Source organism: Scomber japonicus, chromosome 6 (genome assembly GCF_027409825.1).
Source record: "Scomber japonicus isolate fScoJap1 chromosome 6, fScoJap1.pri, whole genome shotgun sequence".
In the NCBI taxonomy this organism is placed as follows: Eukaryota; Metazoa; Chordata; class Actinopteri; order Scombriformes; family Scombridae; genus Scomber; species Scomber japonicus.
Genome location: NC_070583.1, coordinates 20,552,398 through 20,579,622, shown reverse-complemented (window position 1 = coordinate 20,579,622; position 27,225 = coordinate 20,552,398). Strand labels below are relative to the sequence as shown.

General features: G+C 38.6%; 1 protein-coding gene across 1 annotated transcript in view; it reads left to right on the top strand.

The window, feature by feature from the left end:
- gbe1b (glucan (1,4-alpha-), branching enzyme 1b) overlaps window positions 1-27,225 on the top strand; it is an 85,759-nt gene that overhangs the window by 34,872 nt on the left and 23,662 nt on the right. Inside the window, exons 11-13 of the mRNA XM_053321012.1 lie at window positions 12,404-12,514; window positions 12,606-12,777; window positions 26,320-26,504. Coding sequence (XP_053176987.1) covers window positions 12,404-12,514; window positions 12,606-12,777; window positions 26,320-26,504 — 468 coding nt within the window. The remainder of the gene's footprint in view (window positions 1-12,403; window positions 12,515-12,605; window positions 12,778-26,319; window positions 26,505-27,225) is intronic.

Below are 27,225 nucleotides of genomic sequence, written 5' to 3'. Positions count from 1 at the left end.
TCGAAAGTGCTTTACATAAAATTTCATAAAAACCCCATTTAAATTCAATGCAAAGTAGAATACATTTTTCAATAAGCAAAGCTACAACAATTTGAATTTGAAACTGAGGGATAAAATGGTGATATCATGCTTTATTACCTCTCATTTATAAGCAATTGTATTCTATTCCTATGAAACAGGTCATAATGAACAGATTTCTACATTCACTGTCAAGTGTCAACTGAAGTACCACATTCACATGACATTCACAGAGGTACACAAATGTACACAAGTCCCCTGGTTTTCAGTGAACAGCAGTCTAAAGTCTATTCATGTGTGAAGAGACTCTGCACTTGAATCTTTTTTTTCCCACCTGGAGCTGTGAGAGGATTTTTATCAAGCTGAAAAATGTCTTTGTGATTTCTTTAAAGCAGGACTAATTTCTTTTCCCTTCTTAATCCTACCTGCTGTATGAATGGGAAGGTCATTATTTATACCCTCAAACAGAGTTATGAATAAGTGATGGAAGAGACATAATTGTTATTGAAAATAAAGGCATTTGACTTATTCATTCACAGTGACCCTTTTCTTAGATCAGTTATTATTCCGAGTCTTTTGCATGGATGTACAGTGGAGTCCAAAAGTCTGAGAACACATAGAAAGTCTGTCATTTTTTGAGGATTCAGAAACAATTTAAAACACACGTTATGACATATACAATTAAGGAGAAATATGTTTTTTAAATTTTTTATTATTATTATTTACTATTTTTAGGTCTGCAATCAAATAGAGAAGACGAACATTTCTGGCATTGACCAATTTAACCCTTTGTACAGAAGGTCAGATTGCCTTGATTTGTAACACTTCCATTTAAGTGTTCAGATAACACTCAGGTGGATTTGATGTACTAATCAGAGCCTCGTTCAAGTAACTTGACTTGCAGTCACTGTTCACCTGTGATCAATATAGCTGTGCCTCAAGTTTCCAACAGATTAAGTAGCATTGTGATAGTAGGAAATGTGGCATAACAACTGAAATTGTTATTCTAAGCAAAGAGGTTTTCTCAGCATCAAATCGTGGCTTAGACTAAAGGTTTCTGGGGGGGGGGGCAGTGCGTGTAACTCTAAAACACTTTGCAGAAACTGCTTCAGTTGTATCCAGAGCACGATCAGGCAGACCAAAAGTGACCATACCATCAGAAGATCAATATATCAAGCTTAGTTCCCTCAGAGATAGAACAGCAACTTTAGCACAGATACAGAATTTGCTAAATAGAGAACGCAAGATTCCAATCAGCAAAAGTACTGTCAGAAGAAGGCAGTGTTGTAGTTGTCTCACAGGACGAGAAGCAGTTTCTAAACCAACAAGGCCAAAAGCTTGGGGTGGGTTAAGAAATAGCAACATTTCACAGTGGATGAAAATATGTTTACTGATTAATCCAAGTTTGAGATTTATGGGAGTAACAGAACCTACAGTTAAACATGGTAGTGGTAATATTAAAGTCTGGGGGTGTTTTGTTGGATTTGGACACCTGCAAGACAAGGCATGTTTATGTGTATAGCACATTTCCACAACAAGGCATTTCAAAGTGCTTTCCCTAAAACAGAAAAGGCATCAAGATGGAATGCAAAAGCAACACAAGGCTATATGAAAAGACATCTGAATATAATTTGCACCAAATTGATTACACCCTGACCAAAGAGAAGTATCATTCTTCAGAGACATACTATACACCCTCTGGTGTCCATCTATGTGGATGAGGAGTTATACTGCAGCAGGTTAATGACCCCAAACAAACCTCAAAGCCTTGCAAAAACTACTTGAAGACCAAAGAAAACCAAGGAGTCCTGACTGTCATAGACATTCCATTTTCCATTTGAAGACTGACAAAGCTGTTACATCACAAGAAGCTTTTGAAACATAGTCAAATCGTGTTTGGTTAACATGGGTCATCAGATTAGGCACCCTAACCCTAACCCAGTTTGAATCTTGAAAGCAAAAGGGGAAAATATGTTACATATGTTAAATATTCTGACTATGAAAGTACTTTTTTTTTTTTTTTTACTCAAATTATTAAACTGATATTCTCATTTATAATGAAAAAAATATAGTATTGCATTCAAAACAAATGCAAAATAAAAGTATCTTGACTTAGCCGTGTCAGACTTTTGGACCTTACTGGTGCATTTTCATCTGCAAGTGGGAAGAAAGACAAGCTTTAATAATGTTAACGTGAAGGTCATCTATTCACTGATCCAGGCTGAAATGTCTTTTGAGTTGTTTTTTTTGTTTTTTTTTCTTAAGTGGCGCATTTGAGTAGGTTGACAGTCACCTTAACATTTCACTTTGATTCATTATTCAGTCTGAAATGTCTGTCCTTGCCGTAGCTTTACATGATGTCAAAGCAAAGGTTATTTTAAAGTTTGAATTTAATGCTCTGTTTATTCTTCTCAACCAGTCAGACAACCTGCGTGGAATCAGTAACATTTCTTTCCCAACAACAAATCCTCGTCCTAGTAGCTTTATCATCATCCACTCTGTTACAGGGGAAGCACAGAGGATGATTTCAGTCATCATGAATTGAAGAGGGACCTTTTTTCCTTACTACTAGAGACAGAAAGCCATAAAGAAATGTTTTTAATTGATGCAGTTTCCATTAATGCATTTGAATAACTGGCAACAGAGTGTGGTAGTTTACAGTCAAAAAATGTTTTATACTATGCTGAGAAAAAGCTTGTTTGGAAGAGAGAGGTCTCATGGGTAGAGCCAGTTTTCTTGCCTACTGTCGGAGCTTTTGAGTTTTTTCCATGTTTCAAGAAGGTTACCATCAGTCATACTATATACAATAAGGTGTAGCTATATGCTCTGCTATCTTTCTGACAAAACCTGTCTAATGTGTGTGTAGTCAAACACAAAAATATGCAGACAAACATCTACTAAACAAATACATTGAACAGTCAGTATGGCAAAGTACAAAGCACTGACACACTTGAATTATATGATATGCTGATAAATGCTTCATTTCATGTTGATAAAATATTGTTTCATAATGAATGTGCTGCTGTTGACTTGCAGAAGTGGATGCAGAAGATAAAGAGTTACGCTTTAAAGCTACCCTTTACCTTTGTTACATTTTTACACTTTTTTTGTTTAGGTTAAAATGCTGTTAATAAGGTAATGGCACTCTAAAATATTAGAGAGATCCACCAGGCATAGAAACAACTCTGGAAGAGAGTCTGTTGTGGGTCCATGGCATTATAATACATCCATGATACACAGAGATATCCATAAACAGACAGTATAACGGCTGACAATGACAGACAAAAGCGGGCCACGGCTTCCACCTCGAGCCGTTCCCACGGGGAAAAAGAAAAGTTTATTAGAAAAAGCCACCACAAAGACAACATTGGCTCTGCTTTCGATGAAGCTTCATCCAGAACTATAAGGGGATGAAATGGTTGCAGAGTGTCTGCTTGAAAGGTATTTTTATTTGCATAATCTAACATACAACATCTGTAGCAGGGTATGTATGTGGTCTGGAAACAATATAACAAACGGTAACATTAATCACCATGGCAACAATGGTATACAATGTAACTGGAGGCTATACACATTCAATAAACATAATTGACATAAATAAACATTATAATTTCTCTCAAAGTAATATATCAATGTGTTAATGGTGATAAAATGAGTTGTTGCTATTTATTGCACTAATAACAGAAAACCATTATAAACGTTATAGAAATGCTCTAGCATAATGCTAATGAGTGCTATAACTGCCGTTTAAATTCTATAAATGCCGTCAGTTTTACATAAATCAATAAACAGGTTATAGTCAAACAAACAATCAGTGAAACTTCAATTAACATAACTTACTTATCATTTAAGGACGCACATTAGGGAAAATAGCTGGCAACAATAACCAGGCAGGGAGGAAACCATGGCAACAACAAACTTAGGTTCCGCCTTCAGTCTTTCTAACATCATGTGATAACGTTACATTTGACTGTATTTGTTGTAACATTACAGTTACCGGATCACGTTTTAACTTTCTGCTGTAACAACCTGCCCACTCACGTTACTATGTGTGTGTGCATGTGCATTGTCTTGGTCATCAATATTGTAGTGCGTGTTCGCGGGGGTGGGACATAGGAGGGAAGAGGGGTTGTTGCTGTTCAAGTTTTTTCAATGTGCCGTGAGAAATGCAAGAAAGGTAAGAGTACAGTAGCTTTAATGTGACACTTACTACATTGTATTATGTTATTATTTTATTTAATCTCTATAATAACAGTAGCTGTACTTTATTATTACAGTTCTTCTGTCCTCTCTTCAGTTTCAGATATCAGCCTATCTTTGAATGGTAGCTCAAAATGCCAGAAAGATGAGACTTGAAAGACTTGTTCATTTTTAACTTAAATTGTTTAATATTATATTAAAATAATTTAATGTGGCTTTACTTAACAGAGCATATGACATTAAAGGGGAAATCTCTTCACTGCTCTCCACATTTATCTAATGCTTTACATTTCATACATACTTGAAACCCGAATTTAATTTGGGCAGACCTGCTGGAAAAGGTTTTGATCTGGGAGGATGTGACTTTTTTTTCAACCTCACTTTATGATTAAGATTGATTCATAATTTTATATAAAGTCTATGGGGCTATGAATTGGAGCTGTAACACTAGATTTAACATATGAAATACACCATTACCCAGAACAACAAATGATGATAAAGATTTTTATTTTTTTTGCTAATTTAATCATACTCACACACATTTTGGAAGGGTGATAGCAAAAGCAGAAACTTGACTTTTTAAAAGGGCAACTTTACAAAAACAACTTGAATATTGAATATCGCTACTGAAATAGAAGCAGCACTTTTTATCACTGATCATTACTGGAAAACATGAAAACATCCCTGAGTGATGTGTTGCCGTCCAGTGCTGCTTCAGACTGGATGGGAAATTCTGGGCACCAAATATTCTCCATCCTTACACAACAACTGTTGAAGCACCCTTTAGCTTGCCACTTCAGCCCAAACTGCCACTGTGAAAGTACTTAATGGCCCACGATGGGAAAACATTGTTTATAACAGTGTAGCCACTAGGTATGAAAGTCCATAACTGTATGATGTTGATGCTGTGCAGCACAGGAAAAGAACATGTATATCCAGCCATCCATCCAGAGATAAATAAAGGCTATTATATATTTCCTTATCTGAAAGTTTGTTTTGATCCTGTTTGTTGTTATGGCACCGACATCCCGCTGTACATCTGCAGACGTGCTCTCTCAGAAAGCTTTGTTGCTACCCTGTTCTGGTGCAATGTTTACTTCTTCTGGAGAACTTGGATAAATTCACTGGAATCTGCTCATAATTTATTTTACAGCCCTCCTTGGAGTTTTCCTCAAAGCCTTTTATTAATTAAGTTAAAAATTAAAAATGCTACCCATTCATCATTAGTATGCGACAGTGTTTTTATGAAATCAGCAAATATTACTTTAGAAAGTACGTTTGTAGGGAAGCCTAAAGGGAGAAGGTGATCTCTGGGGATGTGTGTGTTTAGGTTGGCTGCTGGATGAATGTGGATTGTTTCGTGTGTGTGTGTGTGTGTGGGTGGGTGTCTAGAGCAAGTTGAAGCCTTTCCTTCTTTGATATTGGAGAAAAAAAGCTGTTTGCTGAATGCAGGAGGTAATATATTGTAAGATTCATGTAAAGTTCTGCCTTTTTATCAACAAGCCCAAACTGAAAGTTATATTTACTCATATTTTGGTGAAGAAGAAGAGCAGAGTGTGTGACCTCGGCGCAGCATGCATCCTCTCACACTACAGTTTCTTGTGTTTCTCGATGGGGGAAGCCTATGCATCGTTAATCAAGTCTGTCTCTCACAGCGGTGGGTTTTTACTCAGTAGCAGGGATGGAGGGAGGAGAGGAGAGGAGCAGAGGAAAGGAGGGAGGGGGAATGAGAGAGATAGTCCCAGACTTGACCTTCCTCGTTGATGCTTGCACTAGCTGTGCGGCAAACAGTGCTGTACCGCTGAGACGCAAGTCTCCTCCACGGTAACCAGAGGTTTCACAGGATTATTCTCGGGATGCCTCTGGAGAGGTTGTTGCTGCTTTTACTTTTCAAACAATATTGCTTGCAATGCAATATTCGCTTAGATACTTCTTCTGGTTGCATTTTTTCAATTAAATTTGTTGCCTCCCTGAGGAGACTTGACTTGAATCGTAAAGCTGAAGGAGAGCAAGTGAGCAGCGAAATTCATGTATTTCTGTGCAGGGAAGCATTCATATGAACATGCCTTGGTATAGTCAGTGAAGTGCACTCAGGGCTAGCCTTGCCTCTTCTCACAGAGTGTCAATTAGGGAAGGATTTGAATGGACTGAAGTGGAGCCTCCAGTGAGGTGTGTGTTGCAGAGAAGGAGACAAGGAGCAGGGAGGACTGGCATTCAGGAAGACAGACAGACAGAAAAAAACAGAAGGAAAGAGAGACAAATAGTCAGAGCCACAGAGCTGTGAGCTTATTTATAGATTCACATGTGTGCACGAATAAATCTCTCTCAATTCCTCGAGCAGGGCCTCACACTGTGTTTTGTCCTCAGCATGACTGATTGATATGACTCATTTACTGGCTGCAGAAGGCTGTTAGGACCAACAAGCTGTGAAAAATTAAGATATCCTAATGAGAAGACCAGATAAGGCGCATAGCACAAGTTTGGATGATTCAATCTGATTATAACCATAAAATGCTGTCACTCCTAATGGATAATGTTACAAAAGCCCTCTAATTTAACAAGCACCCTTCCCTCCAGCTACAATAGATTGAGATGTAATTGAAACAATTAGAGGAGGAGGAGGTAGAGGGCTCACTGGTCGCAGCTAGGATAAGGGAATGCGATGTGGAGAATTCTCCAGCATCCCTCTGCTTCTCTTAGCTCTTCAACTTGACTGACCTCCGAGTCAATTGTCCCATTTTTTGTTTCTGTTCCTCCATTTATTTTAATTGAATGAAAATATAAGACTGCACAGCTCTCTCCTTATTAGTTTGAGAAATCCATTTCTGGTCCACATACTTTGCTCTGTCGATCATACTGGAAACGCTTTCAATTAACATAAGTTAATAAAATTCAGGCTGCAGGCAAGCGATGATGGACTACAGTTTGTTTACGTAAACATGTCAGCGGCTTCACCGCCAGTCTTTAAAGGGCGCCCACTCTCTTTGACCCCCTCGCCTGGCGTCACCCGCCGCTCGTCTTCTATAACGGCAGCGTTAAGGCTTCATCTTGCTTTATTTTATCGGCTAATTGCCCTCTGTGGCCTCCCTGTATGGTGTTAACTGGTGATGCAGGATTTAGACAGCAAACGCTTCTTCAGTGAGGCTTATTACAAGAAAACTGAGGTGAGCTAAAGAGTGGCTTTCAGCTGAGTGAAGACTCCGGCAAAGACATCTGTGTGGGCAGAAAATTCATTAATTTCCCAAACTGTAAATATATACACACACATATATGTGTATATATATATATATATATATATATATATATGTTGGGCAAACTTTCCCATTCATTTGTGTATATATACTGTGTGAATGTATATATGTGTATATATATATATATATCTTGCTTCTCTACTCACCTCTGGGGCTGGCACGATATGTGTGAGGAGAGGATGTCCCCATAGAAATGCAAACTCAAACACAGTGTTTGCAAAGACAGGAGAGGCAGGATGCTCGGGCAAGAGCTTCACACTAAACACATCTCTGCCAAAGTCCTTCCCAGCACCGTGCGATGGTAGTAGAGAGGCTCTTGAATCAGTCACAGCATGTCAGTTTGCAGTGAGATGACCTCATCTTGTACTGCGAGATTTTTTAAATTTTATTTCTGGCTCTGGCTAATTAATCTGGGCACTCTGGTGGCTCCTGACAGCAGGCTTGTAAAGTAAGATTTGTGCACTTCTCATTATCATTGATGAAGTGGAGTGTCAGCAGTGCCAGTGAGCTCGGCTGGTTTGGGCTGATGTGGGTGAGCCGGTGGTAGAGAAGTCGTCAGCCCAGTCACCCCTGTTTCAGCGCTGACACTCCCACTTCCAAATTAATTGCTTCCAGACCACTTTTGCGGTTGAATTGAATTGTAATGATTCATAAGGAATTGTAAAATGTCTGATTGGATGAGGAGGCAGCAAGGATGATCTCGGGGGGTATATCCTGCACATTCCAATGTTTAGCTTTTATATTGAAGCTGGTGAGGAAAAAATGAGTCAGTTTCACATACTGACCTGGGGTATTATTTGAGATGTTACCAAACCATCTGCCTTAATAAGATACTTTTCATTCGGGAAAAGGTTTTGAGAAGGTCTTGACCCATACCTTGATGTCTAAGAAATTGTATTTATTATCTATTCATAGTATTGATATTTTTCACACATGTTTATGTATAAGTATCTTATAAATATATGTATGTAGCTCATAGCTCCTTGATGGTTGACTGGACTGCAACAGCAACACCATCCCTACACACTCCAAAGACTATCATTGACCAACTGTGTGAGCCACTGACTGAGTGATGAAGTTAGACTATTGATTGGCTGAAGCTAATTATCCCAGAATGCATTCCAAATCAACCAATAGCAAGCGGTAATGACAGAGATTAAGCTGTTGTAATTTTCGTTGTAGGACTGTTAATTATGTGTTTTTGACCAAGTCTTGTTTCAGTCCATTTTTAGACCTTCACTCATTTTCTAGTCAGCCTTCAAAGGACATTTATCATTTATCTTATAGTCATACTTACCTTTACAATATACCATCACAGTAAACTTAAGGCTTGAATTGTAAAGTCATTTATTTTGTGTTGAACATTCATTAAAAACAAGTAGCTCATTCACAGTGCCAAATAATTAATGCTTTTCTAAGCATTTTATTTCATTTATTAATCCCTTCTTTTTGATTGTACAGTGTGTATTCCACCTGTCCTTTTCCTTCTTTCCTATTTTCTTACATCTTGGGGAGGACTTTGTGTAAGCCCCATTGGCATTGTTCTCCCTTGCACATATCCAGTTAGTTTTAATATTGTATGTCTTTTTTGAAAAACATCTTTTCAAGACCTAGATTCAGAACTACATTATTTTTCTAAAATATTTACCCACACTGCTGACAGTAATACTCCTTTACAAAATGTTTAGAATAAAAAAATGATCAAACCCTTGGTTTTCTCCTGAACTTGCTCTAGCTATACATAATAGAAATAAACTTTTTTCTATTGCTAGAGCTTCTGGCACAGACACACACTGGCAGAACTTTCGACAGCAGAGGAATAGTGTCATCACCTTTTTAAAAGAAAAGCTAAATCCAGCAGTTACTTATCTGCCCTCTCAAAGTGCTGCAGTAATGGAACCACATTCTAGAAATTTGTAAAAGAACTCATCCCCCACACTGCTCCTACCAATAATTAAAGGTGAAAACAAGCCCAGTGCTAATAAAAGTGACATAATTGAAGCTTTTGATAACCATTTCATTGCATAATGACTCACAAAATGCTCACAAAAACCCAACTTCAACCATAGTAGCATGTTTTTTTACTCAACATTTAAACACAGGAAAGTCTCTCTGTTGAGGATAATTCTCCTAATAACCTCATGGAAATCAGCTTCCATTGCATAAAGGTGGTAACACAACTATCAACCTATATCCAAGCTGTCCCATCCGTCCAAAATCACAAGTACATGTTCTCCTGGTGGATAATAATGTAATCCAGCCTCAGCAGTCAGGCTTTAGACAGGTTCACAGTACAATAACTGCTGGAACTGCTGTTGTGGATGACATTATCGACTCAGTAGGTAAAAAGCATCATCATGCCACACTATCCGTAGTATCTGCTGATTACAACATTTTGTCTAATAAGCTGCTGTCTGTGGTTTGTGTTTCAAGTCATAACTGTTGCATAGAGTTCACACTGTTGTTACTGTTGGTTTCAGATTAAGCCTTCAAATTACCATCCAACCCACTGTAGACAGGATTATGGAGATATCATGTATGCCATGGCCCTTAAGTCAAGGCATGTTATCTAGTACACAGTGCCATTGAAATCATACACAAGACCACATGCACATATCTGTGTGTTCATTTAGAAGGCTTTCCTATCTTAGTTGTAAATATATTAAACATCGGATTTAGACGTTTTTCATACAAACTGGGGAAGATTGGTACTATGCACTATACTACTGGAATGAACAGCAACACTGCTTGAAGTTGGAGACACTCACTTTAATATTTTACCTGCTTCATATTGTTTGTTTATTATTTTGATTATATTATTTATATATGATTTGTTTTTGTACATGTGTGATGATTGTTTTATGATTGTCACATGACTTAACCATCTTATTGTGATCCTGTGTATATGTAATCTGGTCTGGTAAGCCTTACCTGAATAGGTAAGGCTTAATGAACTTTAACAGTGATAAATGATACTAAACTAAGCTATAGTATCTAGAACATTTCGATATGACAAATGAAAACACAATAACATTTTTTTAAAGTTAACACTCAAAATCACAAGTAAATAAATTGAACTATGAACAGTTCTGAGACAGTGTTAGGTGTTTTGAAATCTGTTTACATTAAATTCTTGTACACTGGAAGAAACCTGGCTGGGATAGGAAAAATGCAATCTTTGTCAAAGGCTGCTTGTTGACTTGTAATTTAAAAAGTGGTTATATAAATTATATTGATGTTTTTTTAGTTTTGTTTTCACAGTGTAAGCTTCTGAGGCAGCAGGGCCCCGATTAGTTCAAACCATAGAATAGTTGAGCTCGGTTTGAGGGTCTGACACAGCATACTGAACTCACAGTGAGTTAAAAGGTCTGAGAATTTGTAGATGAACATGCAGATGATAAGTGCCTTGCTGAGGTTTTCTAGCGGCATTGGCAATGACAAATATGGCCACACAAGGCTAAGGTGAAGAAGAGTGAATGTGAACAGATGGTGATATATAGAGTGGGGTAGCCTCTATTTAGGTGGAGCAGCCAGTTCATCTCAGACATATTGATCGGCACAATTTATTCTCTTTACTCAGAGGATTATGGCTCTGTAGAGTAATATAAAGGTTTCCTGACATGTCAATCAGCTGTCACGGTCAATTCCACTGAGCAGACTTAAGCCTGTCACTGAGATGGACTTGCTGACTCCCCCACCAGTCAGACAGGCTGCATGTCTATTACCAAGGGTTCTTGTAGGGCGTAAGTGCAGGGTTTTTTTTTTTTGTTTGTTTGTTTCATTCAGGATTGATATTGATAGCTTCTAGCTTTCTAGCTTCTATGTAGTTTATTAAAGGAGATCTATTATGCTCATTTCCATTTCTATATTTTATCAGAGTACTCTCCTAGAGTAGTTTTGCATGATTTACAATTCAACAAACATATTTATCTTAATACTGGCTATTTGTGCAGCCCCTCAGTTAAGCCTCTGTCTCTTCGAAGGCAGTCTTAGCTCCTGTCTCTTTAAGCACCCCCTCTTCAGCCCAAGCTTATAGAAGCCTTGAAGGCAAGTGATAATTTTTCACCTGATGATGGAAAAAAATGAACTTAGAAAGATTATCCTTTTCACCTGTTTTTGATTCATAAACACAAGAGAGAACATTTTTCAGATCTGACTTAGAGATGGTCTCTAGAAAAAAACAAAAATCTTACTAACCTCTCAGGACTTCCATAACTCTGGAGTGTGAGAGTTGGGAGTGTTCAGAGCAGGTATTACTTCTACATACATGTTTACCACATTATTTGGCCATGTTTAATATGAACAACCAACACTGTAACATTATATTTATGACTGAAAATATGAAAAGCATAATAGGTCACCTTTAAATGATGCCTTTGTCCACAGCTGTGCACATGGTTTATGTTGCCCTGTGCTCTCGCTTGCTTGTGTAACTGTGTGATCAGGAGCAGCCCTCGTGACCATATACAGTAGCAGCACTGTGTGGGCAGATGTGCTTTTGGTGACCCTCTGTTTCCTTCTGACCTCTGAAAATGACTCCCTGGCAGGAAGTGTGCATGTAGGCAGGCCAGAGGCAGGGCATTGATTCCATGGTTGGATTTATTGTCGAATCCCTCCGTTTGGATGAGAGGCTTTGACCTTGCCCATCTCAGGTGGGGAGAGCTGATGCCTTACTACCCATGGTCTGTGGTGAAGTTATTAAAAACTCCATTACCGCCATTCAAAGGTAGACATAACTCACAGTGCGGATATAGAGATGTCAAAACAGAGATTGATCTGAGAAAGAAGTGTAACCCAGAGAAAACTTAAGAAAGGTAGAAAGACTGCCAGAACAGAAATACTGAGCTTTAGACATCAGTCAGACCCTGAATGGATCTCTTAGCTGTACATCTATCATACTCTTTTTTCAATAAGCTTTCTCTGTCATTGTGTAGATCCTAAAGGAGAAAAAGGATGAGGAGTGGGACATGGGCAATATTGTCCACACACTGATCAACAGGCGTTACGCAGAGAAAAGCATAGCCTATGCAGAAAGTCATGACCAGGTAGGTTATTTTCTATATGATCCTACTACAGCATCAGTAGAGTCTGCATTACCCCGCATTGTGGATAACAGAACATGACCTGCCTTTCCAGGCTCTGGTTGGGGATAAGACTCTGGCCTTCTGGCTGATGGACAAGGAGATGTACACCAACATGAGCTCCATGATTCCCATGACAGCCGTTATTGACCGCGGCTTGCAGCTCCATAAGATGATCCGCCTCATCACTCATGGCCTGGGTGGAGAGGGTTACCTCAACTTCATTGGTGAGTGATCATGGTAGCACACAGAAAATCTGACAATCCACTTATATATAAATTATACTCTATATTACAATGAATAATGTTAAGTAGTCAGTGAGTAATACTGTATTAGTCTTGTTGTCTACAGATCAATAGGATCCTACCTTTTGGTAAGTCTCTCATTTAATGCTCAAATGATTAGTCCATTGACCAAGGGTGTAACTTTGGTTTGAGAAGTGTGGGGGGCATAAAACAAGGGATCTGGGGGGTCCTCTGCCATAAAAATATTTTACATTTTGGGACTATGGTGATAAAAAAAATCCAGGAAATATTTAAGTTGGTCATAATAATATATTCTTGCAGAAAGTAAAGACTGGTAAAATTAATCTGGACTGGATTAATACAGAGAGGCCTCTAGAAGTCTCTTGTGTGAAGTGTAAAAGCTTTATTCTATTTGTTAAAATGCAATAAAGGGGATGTCCCCCCTGTCCCCAGTGGAAATTACGCCCCATCCATTTACAGAAAAATATGATCATTCAAATCACTTGACCAACAAAAATGCCAAACATTCTTTGTTTCTAGCCACTCAAATGCTTTTTGTTCTCCAATATTATATTAAAATCTAATATATCTAATTAATTATTCACCAAAAAAAAAAAAAGAAAGTTGCAGCTATAATATACTGTGCATATATTTTGCGCAGCTGAATTTATCTGCACGCATTCAAACTCGAAACTCTGGCATTAAATTTGCAAAACAATGTTGAACTCACAATCCAATAGTCAATTTAGCTTTACATCGTGTACTATATGACATATGACACAACATATCAGATCGCATCATATTACATGTCATATTGCTATTTGCGGTCACAGAAGCATATCTTATCTCCTACAATCACACGATCAGATCATATTGCTGTATATAATCCAACCTCATGTCTGTGTGGCTCCACTGTCATTGAAATGCTGAACAGTCAGGAGGCGATGGAGGTCATGAGTATGAAGCAGCGTCCTTCTGTTTGCCTCTTTTTTTATTAAAATGGGGGAGGGGAATAATTTCAGATCCCTCTCATGCACTGTATTCTTCTCGAATTTGAGATTCTCCCTTCAGGCAGACACAACAATCTTTAAGTATTTACCCAATAAATATAAACACACATTTAATGGCCTGTGCATCCATGTCCTCCATAGATCACAGACAGCAGTATACATATTTAATTGATAAGACTATCCTTTCTTTGTTTGCATTTCTGTTAAGGATGTTATGTTTTCTGCTATTATGTCATTTAGTTTTGGACATATCATTATGTCATAGTGTATATATGAGGGTTTTTTTTTACTTCAAGGTAAGACCAGAAAAAGCTTGTACCTTTTTGAAATCTTGATTCATTAACACGTAAAATAGCTTAATGTAGCCCTTGTTAATGTTTCTTTTTTTTCCATTTGGGGAAAAGTGCTCAGTTATTAGATTTGTTCGATTTCTTTCATAGATATATCTCTGAAGTAGCTTGCCACCAATGAATCATAGCTTAAGATAAGCATAAAAGGAACCTTTTGAAGTGGGGTTCACATTGGTTAATACTCACTTTCCAGAGCTGATTGTGAAATACAGGACAAAAGATGTCTAAGATCAGATAGTCTCTTTTTTTTAATGGATCTAATTCTCAGTCACTGTTGAGATGCTCCTCACTTTCAACACATCATCTTAGCTATGGCAAGGCTCTCTCAAGGCCTGCTGGTAAAGATAATAAAGTGATAATTAATGATGTTAGAAGCTGACCTTGGTTGAAGGGAATGTATTTCCTTGCTTAATGTAAATACATCGTACACTTCCACAGCATTTTAGCTCCACCTGGTGACTAGGTGATCCAGTCAAACTCTGGGTCCAATGAATAAGTATATGTCTGTGCTCACAACAGTTTACAATCTTAAATGAGGAACAAAATAAAACGTCTTCTGAATTTCTGCCTGGATAGGGGTGTGTGTGTGTGTGTGTGTGTGTGTGTGTGTGATGGAGGGGGGGGGGGCACAAACAAAGCAGCTGTTCTCGATGGACAGCCATAACAGGGCAGCTCATAATGAACAGGGTGTCAGGGAATTGACCTCATGTGGGCGTTGAAGGACATTTGATAGTAATTACATTCAGTTCTCTTGCTAAAGTATTGCTAAAAGGGACACTCTGTTGTGCTCAGTGCTTTGTCTCCTGTCGATTTATACATTTACTCTTAAACAATCAGTGCAGTAGGAACTGATGAAAAAAAAAGAAAAAATGTAACTGTCAATTTGACAATGATATTATTAAGGCAATAAATCATATTTTGTGAAAAAAAAAGATAAGAGGATTTGCCCATTCACCATCAATCCTTATATCACAAATCACATATATTATCATAAATTCCATAAATGCACTGTTGTATAGATGTGTGTCAACATATTAACAATTTTTAATGAATTTACATTTAAAAACATGGAACACCTGAACTGGACACCTTATGTTGCCATTGCCAAATCCAATTTTACTTTGGAACTTACTTGTTATTCTATGACACATGACTTTTCCCACTCCCTCTGTTATTTCGATTCCTTCCAAATATTTATGATGACTTATATGCTCTTTATTGTAAATAGTTAGGAAATTCAATGGGGCAGTAGTGACTTTTGTGTAAATCTTCAATGCATCAATTAATTCATCAGTTTTCATTCATATGTTGCATCATAAATTTAGGGAAAGGAAAACTACTCTGTGGTATTAACAGGGAACAGGAAAAGTAGTCAAATACAGTAAAATGAGATGTCCCTTTTCAAAAAAAAAGGCTAATTGTGTTTTATTTTCATCAAATCAGCTTCAGCAGAATTGCTCAAAATTCAAACTTTAATTTTTCATTTATGTCAAGCAGTGCTGAGCGGTTTGAAGAGCAGAGATATAGAAAGCAGACTAATATTAAGGCGGCAAAGAAAGGAATATTGTTCTCTTTTGAGAACTGCTGTCTGCCACACCAAAAGAATAGTGTCATCATCTTTTTGATAACAGTAATAATGTATGAAATCTAAAACTTTTCTTAAGAACACAAAATCAGGGGACTGAAAAAAAAATCTACAAAGACAGAGTGCAAAAAAGTTCGACACCAAGAACTTTCCAAAGTTCGGGCCACTCGGTGAGCATTAGGCAAATGCTTAAAAAAGAGAAAGGAGAAAAAAAAAAGAAAATCAAGTAAATCCGAGATGACATGCCGTGTTAATGGATCAATGACGGCCGACTCATTTAGCCAGTGCTGAGCAAGAGTAAATTGTTTGAGCAAGCAAATCAATTTGAAGTGCCGAGCTTAGAAAAACCCATTTATTTACTCATGACCAATGGCAAACACTGCACAGCAAAAGGACAGAGGGAACATCCGTATTTGAGATGCTGAGAGATGGATACTGTAAAGGATGTTGGAGTGTCAATGACATTAAAGCACCAAGTGGCGTGGCAGTAATGAAACGCCTCAGTGGTTTTATCATTACATCAGCAGGGACAGAATGGAAGCACTCGCACTTCCTGACTTTCAGGCTCACAGAGACTCGAGATAACCTTGCAGATTTACAGTCTAAATTATTGAGCTAAAAACTTCTCTCTGCACTCAGTATTCATGAAATGCTACAATGCAACAGGCAACCATTATACTGCAGCCTTGGATGGTGAATTGAAAACCAGCGCTTCCTCCCCACACATTTCAAACAGATAATCTCACTGAGAGCTACAATAACTGGGCTTTCAGGCTGGTGGTTTTGGATGAATGTGCCAATCCCTCCTCTGCTGTTGGACCAGTAACACTTATTTAATGTGCAAACTGGGAGTGGGAGTGTACGTTAACACTGCAACAAGAAATCAATCTAGCAAGTGCAAATAATCATTGCATCATGTCTGAAGCTTTTTTTTTTTTTCTTTTTTTTTTGGCATTGCATCTAAAACCTTCTGTGACTCTCGCCTTCCAATCCTCTCTGATTCCCTCATTGATCTTCCTTTACTAGAATCCGTCCAATGGAAAACACATTGATCCTTGGCTCCTTCTTGTGCTGCTAATTACTGAGGGGACTGTGTCACTGTCAGGCCCTTATCTCATGCAGGGCTGCGTAGAGGAGTAATGGGACGTGCCAGCTGAAAAGCTGTCTGACATAACCTTGTGTAAACATGGTTGCCCTGAATTAATCATATCATTATTGAAAGCAGCCTAAATTCACGCATGAAGATTATTCAACAAACTTTTAGATTGTTGAGATTGCTAAAAATCTGGAACATGAGCAATCCAATGATAGGACAGGCTTTTTTAAACTACACCCTAAATTGTAAACTCTAGACTTTCCAATGATTTTTCATTTTAATTAGCAACTCTGACTTTTTTTTATATGCCTCTGTGCTGGTCACACCACAGGGGCATAAAGTACTGGTGGCATTATGTTTTTGGGTTGTCCATCTGTCCATACATACGTTTGTTCTATTCTAGTGAATGCAATATCTGTAGAACAGCTTGAGGGAATTTCTTTAAATTTGGCACAAGCATCCACTTGGACTCAAGGATGAACTAATTACTTTTTGGTCAAAAGTCAAAAGTGGGACTTCATGTATATCCAGTTCTCATGAATGCGATATTTCAGGAACACCAGAAGGCGAATTTCATCAGGTGTGCTCACTTTCAATTTTACTTCTAACTGAGTTAATTGAGATCATCTGGCCTAGTTGTTACAACCTGTCTGATGGTCCATGGTTCCTTTTTTTTGGTCTGACTTTGTTGTGGCAATGCTGTTGTGTTCCTAAAACTCACAACAAAAAAAAACAAATAAAAAACATCCAATTTGTTAACTGGAATTATCCTTTAATGATCTCCACAAAAAACATCACTTGTATATTTTATCCGAGAACCCCTTGCAGTATATTTTGGATCACAGAGCCCTAGGTATATTATGAGACACAATTGATTTATTTATTTATGTGTATATCATGGTAGGAATCCATCATCATTGCACAGAATATGCTATCTGGTTTATTTCAGCTGTGAGGAAGCAGAGGAAGGTGATTATCACAGTGATTAATGCAGGCATAAGGGAGGAACGTTGCTGTATTATCCAAGAGGAGAGAGAAATGATTATCTCATGGAGGTGTGTCCAATGTATTTATTTAAAACTGAAATGAAAGGAAAAGTCAAAGGCCTCCACGGGGCACTGAATCAACCTGCACAGGGAATCAATCATCTCCACTAGTCTTTATAAAATAATAATACTGGAAAACTGATAGTAAATACAAGTTAAAGAGGCTGGTGCACTTAACACCGTTAATGAAGTGTAACTCTTTTGAAGCTTTTATGAAAGTACAGGCCTGCATCTAAGTTAGCCATCTAGGGCAGAGATTGTTGTTTTTGTTTGGGGTTTTTGCTCTAACCCTTGTTAGCCTCGTACATCACACACACACACACACACACACACACACACACACACACACACACACACACTCATAGAGCAAGTGGGTGATAAAGAATAGCATAATGATGCCTGCTCATTAATGGAAAAAGTCCACTTACAGTAAACCTTTTCACACTGTTAAGTAACTGTTACTTTGCAATTTTGGGTACATTTTGTTGTTTGCTGGCGGTCCTATTTGTGCAGGGCAAGTGTAGGCCGGTAGAAGATTTGACACTGTGTTGAAATATTTCGAGTGCAGCATGGAGTAACAGCTTCTTTATATGCTCATTATTTTGCCCTGACTGTGTTCTCATCTGTAGTTCAGTTCTTTCAGTTTGAGCCAAAGAAAAAAAAAAGATCCATTGTTGCCTTTTGGTTCTAGGCCATTAAGGGTTCATGCTGACTTATTACAAACAAACCAAGAGTCATAAACTAAAGTCACGTGGACTAACAGGTAACTTATTCATTGGACAGTTTCGGTGACCTATTCTGCTTCATCAGTGCTGCATGGGCCTGTGGGGTAAAATGAAAACAACATTAATTTCATTGACTGACAGCAAGTGATGCTGTGCTTACCGGCGCTTGAAGTCAAAATATATTTCCCCTGGTGGTCACAAAACACACGCACAAATAGCAATAGGTGGTCATGAGCAATAGTTCACCCTTTAATTTGTATTTAATAATGATGAAATATTAGGAACAGCAACTGAAATGACATGTATTGTACTGCTGTATAATTAGAAGAAATTATTGTAAACAGCAAATGAATTATGTACAATTGTTATTACATATCTATGATCAATATCTGTGATCACCGTGGAAGTGAACATTGACCAAAGGAAACGTTTTCACCTGTAAAGTATTTGTCACATAAACACATGAAAAGGTGCAGTGAAAGCAATGGCTTCACTCTGGCCTGCAGCGGTACAATGCATCATGGAGGTTTCTGAGGGCTGAGGACAACCTCCACACAGAAAGAGCTCAGCTGGCCAAACAACAGTAATAACTACTGCATCACCATGCCACCAACTGTAGATCAGCCTGGATTCACAGTTAGTATTCAATAAATCAATATATCTTCCCATTCTGTACTGATAAGAAGGGATAAAAGGACAGACAGCTGGCAGATGTCAATCAAACTTTTAAAAACTGCTGACAGTTAAACTTCACAGAGAGAAAGCAAAATGTTTTCTGCAAATTTCATACTTTTTTTTTTTCTTGAGATCCTACCAAAGCCTTTTCATCTAGCTTCCACAATTTGTTTACTAGTAAATTAGCAGCAGTGGATTTTATTGCAGCTGCTAATAGCTCCTCAATTTCTACCGTGCATTACATTTTGGGACAATAAAGTCCATAAACAGTACAACTATAAATCAAATAGATTCAGTATGCACACTGACATCTTTGTGAATACTAATTATGTCCCTTTTTTCAGAGTGGATGCTCTACATGCTCAAAACATGATTAGTATATATAACTTTGCGCATGGTTGAATATTTGTGTAATGTAGCTGTACTTGTAGCTCATATCTTTATAGATCTGTTGTCAGTGGCATGTTTGCCCTGTAAAGCACTTTGTAACTGCTGTTTTTTTATCAGTGCTACATAAATAAATAGGTATTATTATTATTGGCAGTAGTAGTAGTTGTAGTAAGTACAACAACCTTTTTGATGGTTTGTCAACAGTGCATTACACACTGTTACATTGATCCATTTCTCCCTTTTTTCTTTGCCAGAAAATGTGCAATGCTACTGTGGTTTCTATCACTCTAACCACCTACACACACTGTATGCAACACAAGGCAACACAGAGCCCATTTCCTTAGGGGATGTCCAAAGTCATTCTGGGAAATTTAGGAACTCAAAAGTACTGTTGATGTTGATGCATTGAACATCACATATTGATGCAGTGAAAGTGAAATCTGTATTTAGATTTCTTTTTCTCTCTCCTGAAAAATGATATCCTTGAGGTAATCATGGAGCTTATTCCTAAAGGTGCTCCTTAAAGGGTGAAGCCTCTAGCACAGCGATTGACAGTATTCTTCAATACCATTGCTTCCACATGACATGTCCTGGTGGCATGTGAATGCTACCTGAACACAGAGAGTGGCATGCTTACTGTGATTTCAGTTGTAGAATGAAAAAAAAAAGTATTTCTTGAAGGAAGATTGTCATATTGTATTATGTCCTGTATATTTTTCCATTGTAATTCTGGTTCTGTGATTACAAGTGCAACCATCAATACAGCTACTCGTTTCCCCTGTTCCACAGACTGAAATATGCCCAGAATGAGCTTATTCAACAGAATGGGGCAGCCCTAATGAAACAGGAGCATTGATACATACAGTACAAAACCTCATCAAATAAGTCTTACTTGCCTGATGGAGGATAACTTGTTACCAGGCTCCTCCTGCCAGCTGGAGTTGTCATGTGCCCTGCTGTTAAAACTGTTGTTAAACCTCACACAGGCTTTTCCCTCTAACACAACCAGTAATGATGTGCCACTCACTTGCCCATCCCCCAGCCCTCCTTTAAAACAGAATAAAAGGGACAGCCAGACCCCACACTATCCATTAACACCAGATTAACTGCAGACATTAAAGAAACTTGGTTTCTTAAATGCATAGCCAGCTTTAAATGGTTTGCTGTGCACCTGCATCTTGGATATTGTGCACAACAGCTGCTATTAATCCTGTACACACCACTTTGCCCCTGTCAAGACCCAACCTTTGAGAGGCAGTCTTGCCACTGTGCCTGTTTCACCACTGGCCTGCAACAATGCCCCCCATTACCTGGGGTTGTACATCTCAGCACCTGAGTCATTTCCACATAACACAGTTGCAAAGGGTAGCTTTTTCAGGGTTAGGGGTCTAAAGGTCTTAGTATGCTTCAACCTAATTAGGTCTGATAGCCTTCACACGTGTCTGACCATGTCTGCACCTGTTTTGAAAAGCCACACGAAAAGCCTTTTGTTATAAACAGGGGTAAGACGTGATGGATCATACAAATGGGGATAATGGCCTTTAGGACAGTTTGTCAGCTGTCAGTGGTGTTGTACTCGGTTGTACACATGAAAAGTGATGGAGGAAGTGATGTTAAAATGAAACATGGGCAGTGCAAACCCTGATTACATACATACCTCTGGACACCTGTCCCCTTCCTGCATGAAGTGACTGTGATTGTTAGAAACATACTCAGCACATGGAGGCTTTAACAGTACACTCAGAAGTTAAAGTGGGCTGAAAGCATTCTGGCACCTTTGATTAATAAGGAAATAAATGTGATTGTCAGTGTCATACAGTACATAATAATTTTAAGTAACTTATTTTCATGTGGTACAGCATAAAGTGCCCTCAAATTGGGCAATTGAGTATTTTCCAGTTAGAAAGTGCATCATTAACATTAATGTTACTCTCAAAGATGGAGAATCATGAAAGAAAGAGGACAGAGGAGTAAGATGATAGATTATGTTCAAGGGTAATGACTGCTCAGCAAATGACATTTAATAAACTGGAAGAAATGTAAACCTTGCATACAATAAGTAAGGTTATTTAACAATCTATTAATTGTTTTAATCAGTCAGTGGATTTGTGTTATTGGAGTTGGCTGGTTAATTGAAATGCAGCACAGCCCAGAGTAGCAGCACACACACAGAACAGGATTTGCCAGATTGTTTGCGAGTTTCTCAATATGAATATTTCTAACAAATATATCCATTTATTTCTGTCTCATGCAATAAGTTAGGATTCTCTGTATGCAAAAGTGCTACACCACTTGGTGTTCATCGAAAAGGATCACAAAGTCACTCTTTTTCTTGTGAATGGCAAAACTACAAAATGTATCTCAAAAGCCAAACAAATGACATCATTGCACAAAAAAATACTTCAACACAAATCTTCACAGAGTTACAAACAGGCAGTTGCAATACTTAAAGAGATTAGAAAAAGAGTTAGATTTACTTAAGGCACAAGAATAAGAGAGAACAAATATTGCCTGGTTGTGTACTTTAGGTGCTTGGTTAATAATTCTTCTTTTTTTGGAATTGGTGGAACTTGATCTAATGCAGAAGGCATCACTGAGGCTCTTTTCAACTGTTTAATAAGTCATAATGCAGAAGGCATTACTGAGGCTCTTTTCAACTGTTTAATAAGTCATTGCCTTGATGATGCCTTTCTAAATGAGCGTTTGGTTGCGTTTTGCTCTGATGGAGCTTCGGTGATGTTGGGGAGAAAGTCTCTCTTAGGCTGAAAGGCAAGTTTCCACATCTGATTGGCTGGCACTGTTTAAACCACAGACTGGAGCTTGTCTGTTGGGGATGCTGTCAAGCACTGCACTGAAATTAATAATTTAAAGTTAGAGTTTTATGGATAAATCATATTGTCTGTATCACCAGTCCCCCTAAAATCTGAGAGGACTGAGCTCTGCAGCCTCAGAAATACAGTAGACATCCTGATTATAAAAGACTGGTTGAGTCCTAGGGGTGAGATGGGTGGCTTCATCATATAGGAGCTGTTTGGACAATGCATGGTGCTCTTTATTGTCATTTGTGCAAGGCTAGTGAAGATACTGAACAGAGTTCAAATAACAGATGCATGTGTGAGGGATCTGCTACAAAGCTGTCTTCAGATGACTTCACAAAGAACATTGGTCTTATGCTTCATGCTCTGGAGAGGCTCAAAGATTTGTCTAAAAGGTTGCAGTAAAGGGACATAACATTATCTCATGCTGAACATGATCGTTTTTTGGCAAGACAACTCATTCCTGGACAATACTACAGACAGGCTGTTGAAGCTGTTGAGTGTGAAAGCTTCCATTGGTTAACCGTGCAAAATGACTCAAAACAGAAATCAATCAACCCCCATAAATTTAATGCAGCATTCACTGACAACATGTGCACATGAATGGTGACTGAAAATTAAACATTAGTTTAGTTCTTATGCCAAAAGCATACTGTGACGGTCATCACCTTTACCAGTGTTTTATAGGGGGGTGGAGGGGGGGGGGACATAAGACAGCTCTATGACCTTTTTGACATCAGCTTTTCTGGGGTCAGACAGAGATTTCAAAGAGCATCCAGAAAATGCTGTGACTTAAGGGGTGCACAAACTGCAACAAGCAGTAAGATTACTTGCTGTTAGCAGTGCTGAGAGGATTCTCTGAAATAAACAATATAATAGTGTCACTATGGACACAACTACAAATCAACAAGGTATCAGCACTGATGTCCATGTCTTTGGTTGGGCCTTGTTTGGATCAGTGTGATCCAGAAAAATATGTCAAGAAATTGGTGCTTTAAAGATGGTCAACTGATCATGTAGCCTGTCCACAAAAAAATAAGTGGACCGGGAGCTTACAGTAGAAATCAATTATTTTGAGGTGAGTCATTTTTCCCTGCTGTATTGCTACACTGGGTCTAAGGGTTCCCCACCTGCCAAATCCCACTTTAACCCCTGAGTGCAATGTATCCTATTATATCGATCAATAAGAGGGTCTCGGACACATAGAAAACCCAACATTTCACCATGAATTTTGTTCAAACTGTGCAGTAGTTGTGCAGCAGAGGAGGGTGGTGATTTAGACAGCTTAGAAAGTTGCTTTAACTTAGTTATTTCTTCCACCAGTCTCTTAAGACACTGAGCAGTTGGGGAGATTGTCACTTAAGACACCTCCTAGTGGCAGCAGAGCACTCAGGAGATCTCCCACATATTTTTCCTTGAGGACAGTCATGCCCAGCAGACCTATCAGTTGTCACTTGTAGGTAGGGCCATGATACAGCACGCAGTGGTTGTAACATCCCTGGTGAAATAGCTAATTTGCTGTCCAACGCCTTTATCTAAGATGGTAACCTTAATCTATAAGAAACTCCTGCCATGATGCCTTCATGCACTCCTAGATTGCTTCGGGCACTGAAGTTATGAAAATGTTCTTGGCGATACCCTCTATAAAAAACCTTTGCCCAGTGAAGAGGGTCTTAAAGGTAAAGCTTACCGCTGATGGTCTTAGACACAGACTGGAGAACACATGGGAAGTTCACCTCACCATCATCCTAGCATGAGAAAAGCAAGAAGGTGTAGTCTTCAGTCCTCAAGAGATGTGAAGTCGTGTTTATTTACTAAGGGAGGGCACACTAGCAAGGATCTAGGCGGGGATCCTTACAAAACTGTGGCTGCACTACAGTGTAGTGATTACACTGGAGCTTCATCAATGGGCAATGAAGGGAACAATTAAACCACCACTGTCTTCGTATAATTTGATGACAAATCCAGGCAGTCCATATCTTACATTATATGCCAGTAGCAGAAGGCCACTGGTGAGCAAACTGAGACAGGAATGAAGAAAAGTTGATGAGGAGCAGCGCCACTGCTGCCCACTCGCAAAGGTTGGATAGACTCGCCCCCATTGGTTGAGCACACAGTGCAAGAAAATGTTAGTCTCCTGTGGAGCAGAGCAGCTTGAAGGACATAGCCTGTCTGAAATTGAACTACTGTACCATATGGTATCAGTTATCTTCTTATTCTTTGAAAGAGAATATTGTGAGAGTTACTGAGAACAGATTGGTGTGAAACTTAACCCAAGAGTCATACAGTCCCAAACGCCATCCCATGAAATTTACAATGTTTGATTTTTTTCACAAATCCTTCACTAAACACAGTATACAATATACAAACTGTGCTTGGTGAGATTGTTTCCTTAGGAAAATAACAATACAATAATTTCAGATGCACAATGAATTGTGTAATGTACACATACTTCTTGGTGGAGTGAAGGGGAGACAGTCTGCCTTTGACTGCCAGTGGAGCAAGTCTGAGGTGTAATTCTCTCCTTTACATTTCAAGTTCAGCTGTGTGGGAGGCTTGTTATTCATGCAGATGTCGCAAGAAAAGGCTCTCCCTCTCTCTTTCCCTCTCTCCTCTCTCTCCTCTCTCTCTCTCTCTCTCTCTCTGTCTCAGCATGTCTTTGCTGCCCTAATTCCTAGGCAAGTGCTGCAGTGGGCTTGTTCTGTTGGCAGTCCAGGCCTTATTGTTTGCTACTTCTTTAACACCTACATAATGTATTCCATTAGAATCTGCTGTCAGTTCCACTTCATACCATCACTCAGATTTTTTTAAAGGAGGTGGGGGCTCTTAGCACCAAATAAACAACTAGCCTCTATTCTGTTGTCATGCATCTTCCTCTGTCTCTTGTCTAAGTGTTTCTTCCTCTGCAGGGAATTCAATTATCCCGGCTGTTGTTTTATGATGTTGTTGTGACATCCAATGACGGATTCATTATCTCATCTCCCGGCGTGACAGGATAGTACCATCAGGACTGTTGTTTCCTACACTTCTGCAGTATGCACTCAGCTTTACATCTGGACTCTTTCTCTGTCTTTGATGCTAGTCTGAAGTTTTTACCCTAGCCCTTGCTTGCTTTCCCTTTCAATTAAAATTAGATGAACAATATCCTGGAGTCGTTACATTCAAAATAAAATAGTAGTGGTCATAGTTAGGTGGCAGAATATTTTGAAAATGTAGGTAATGTTTTAATAAACATGAATTAATCAACAGTGTGATAAAGACAGATCTCCCTCAGAATTCCCTTGGTGTGCTTACTTTATGTCTGACTTGTGAATGATTCTCTGCAGTTTCTCATTTCCAAGATTGACTTGAAGATGCTCTCTGTTATGGAGAAATATTATATAAATATGTCTTGGTGAATTATTTTTACATATATTAGTTGAAAAAGTGAGACTCAAATGAAAGCAATGGGATTCATTTGCACAGTCTTTTCACTTGTGTTGGCTTTTTTTATATATATATATATATATATATATATATATATATATATATATTCATGAAAAGGCATGTTCCTGGGTGACATGAAGGCTGGCACTCTGCAGTTGGTGAAAATGTTGCGAGAGCTTTGGGGCTCTGTTTTAATATGGAAAGTACTAACCTCTGCTGGGGTTATAAGAAGGTCACAGACTGTCGCTGACTGTGGTAGCTTTGATGTCTGTCTTTTTTTGTCTTGTTAAAAATTGAACAAGACCTCATATAGCACGGCATGGTACTTTAGGCTATGCTAATTTACAGGAAATCTGCCTTTCCCTTCATTATGTACATTCTCTAATAACATTCTCTGTGTTACAGGGAATGAGTTTGGCCATCCTGAGTGGCTGGATTTCCCCAGAGAAGGGAACGGGTACAGTTACCTGTATGCCCGGCGGCAGTTCTACTTAGCAGATAAGAAGGACCTCCGCTACCATCAGCTCTACATCTTTGACCGGGACATGAACCGTACTGAAGACAAGTACGGCTGGCTGGCTGCCCCACCTGTAAGAGCATCACACACTCACTGTACAATAGGCTTTGTTCAGACACTCTGAGTGACAAAATCACATGAGCATGTAATGTCACAGCACCATTTTTTGCCACATACGGAATATTTATAACCTCAAGCTGTTATTCATGAATGACTTGCATTATGTAACATGATTTTTGGCCATGCCAGAATAGTGGGGTGTGAATGACAGGGATTAAATTACACCATTGGTTGGCAGAAGGTGTTTGAAGATAAGTTTCCCAGGATCCATTTTGCACCAACTGGCAGCGATGACTAAGAGTAACCTGTTTGAATTATTACTGTAGGACTGTTAACATGTCACTTTATTAAGTTTTAATACTTTTTTTCAGGTGAGAAAAAAAGTTCTATTAGCTTTGAGTTGAGATTATTTTGTCACATTACAGTCAAGTACACTGCTGTTCCAATTGCAGAATTATTGTACTGCGTCCTCCCATTCTCGGAAATTTGCACTACCGATTCAAACTTCCTAAGTCTGAACTAGCAAGTACGCAATCTGAACTTCACGTACTTGGTATTGAGGAACACAGTGTGTCAAACTGGCCCGACACACTTCCTACACTCTCTGGTGTTACATACACAGTCCAGCCATATTCCAAGTTTTGACATAGTCTTGCTTAAGAACAAAGTGAAATCTAAGTGGCACTGTTGAATTGTTGTTTCCAAATTGGAGAGTTTTTGCAAGTGGAGATGAA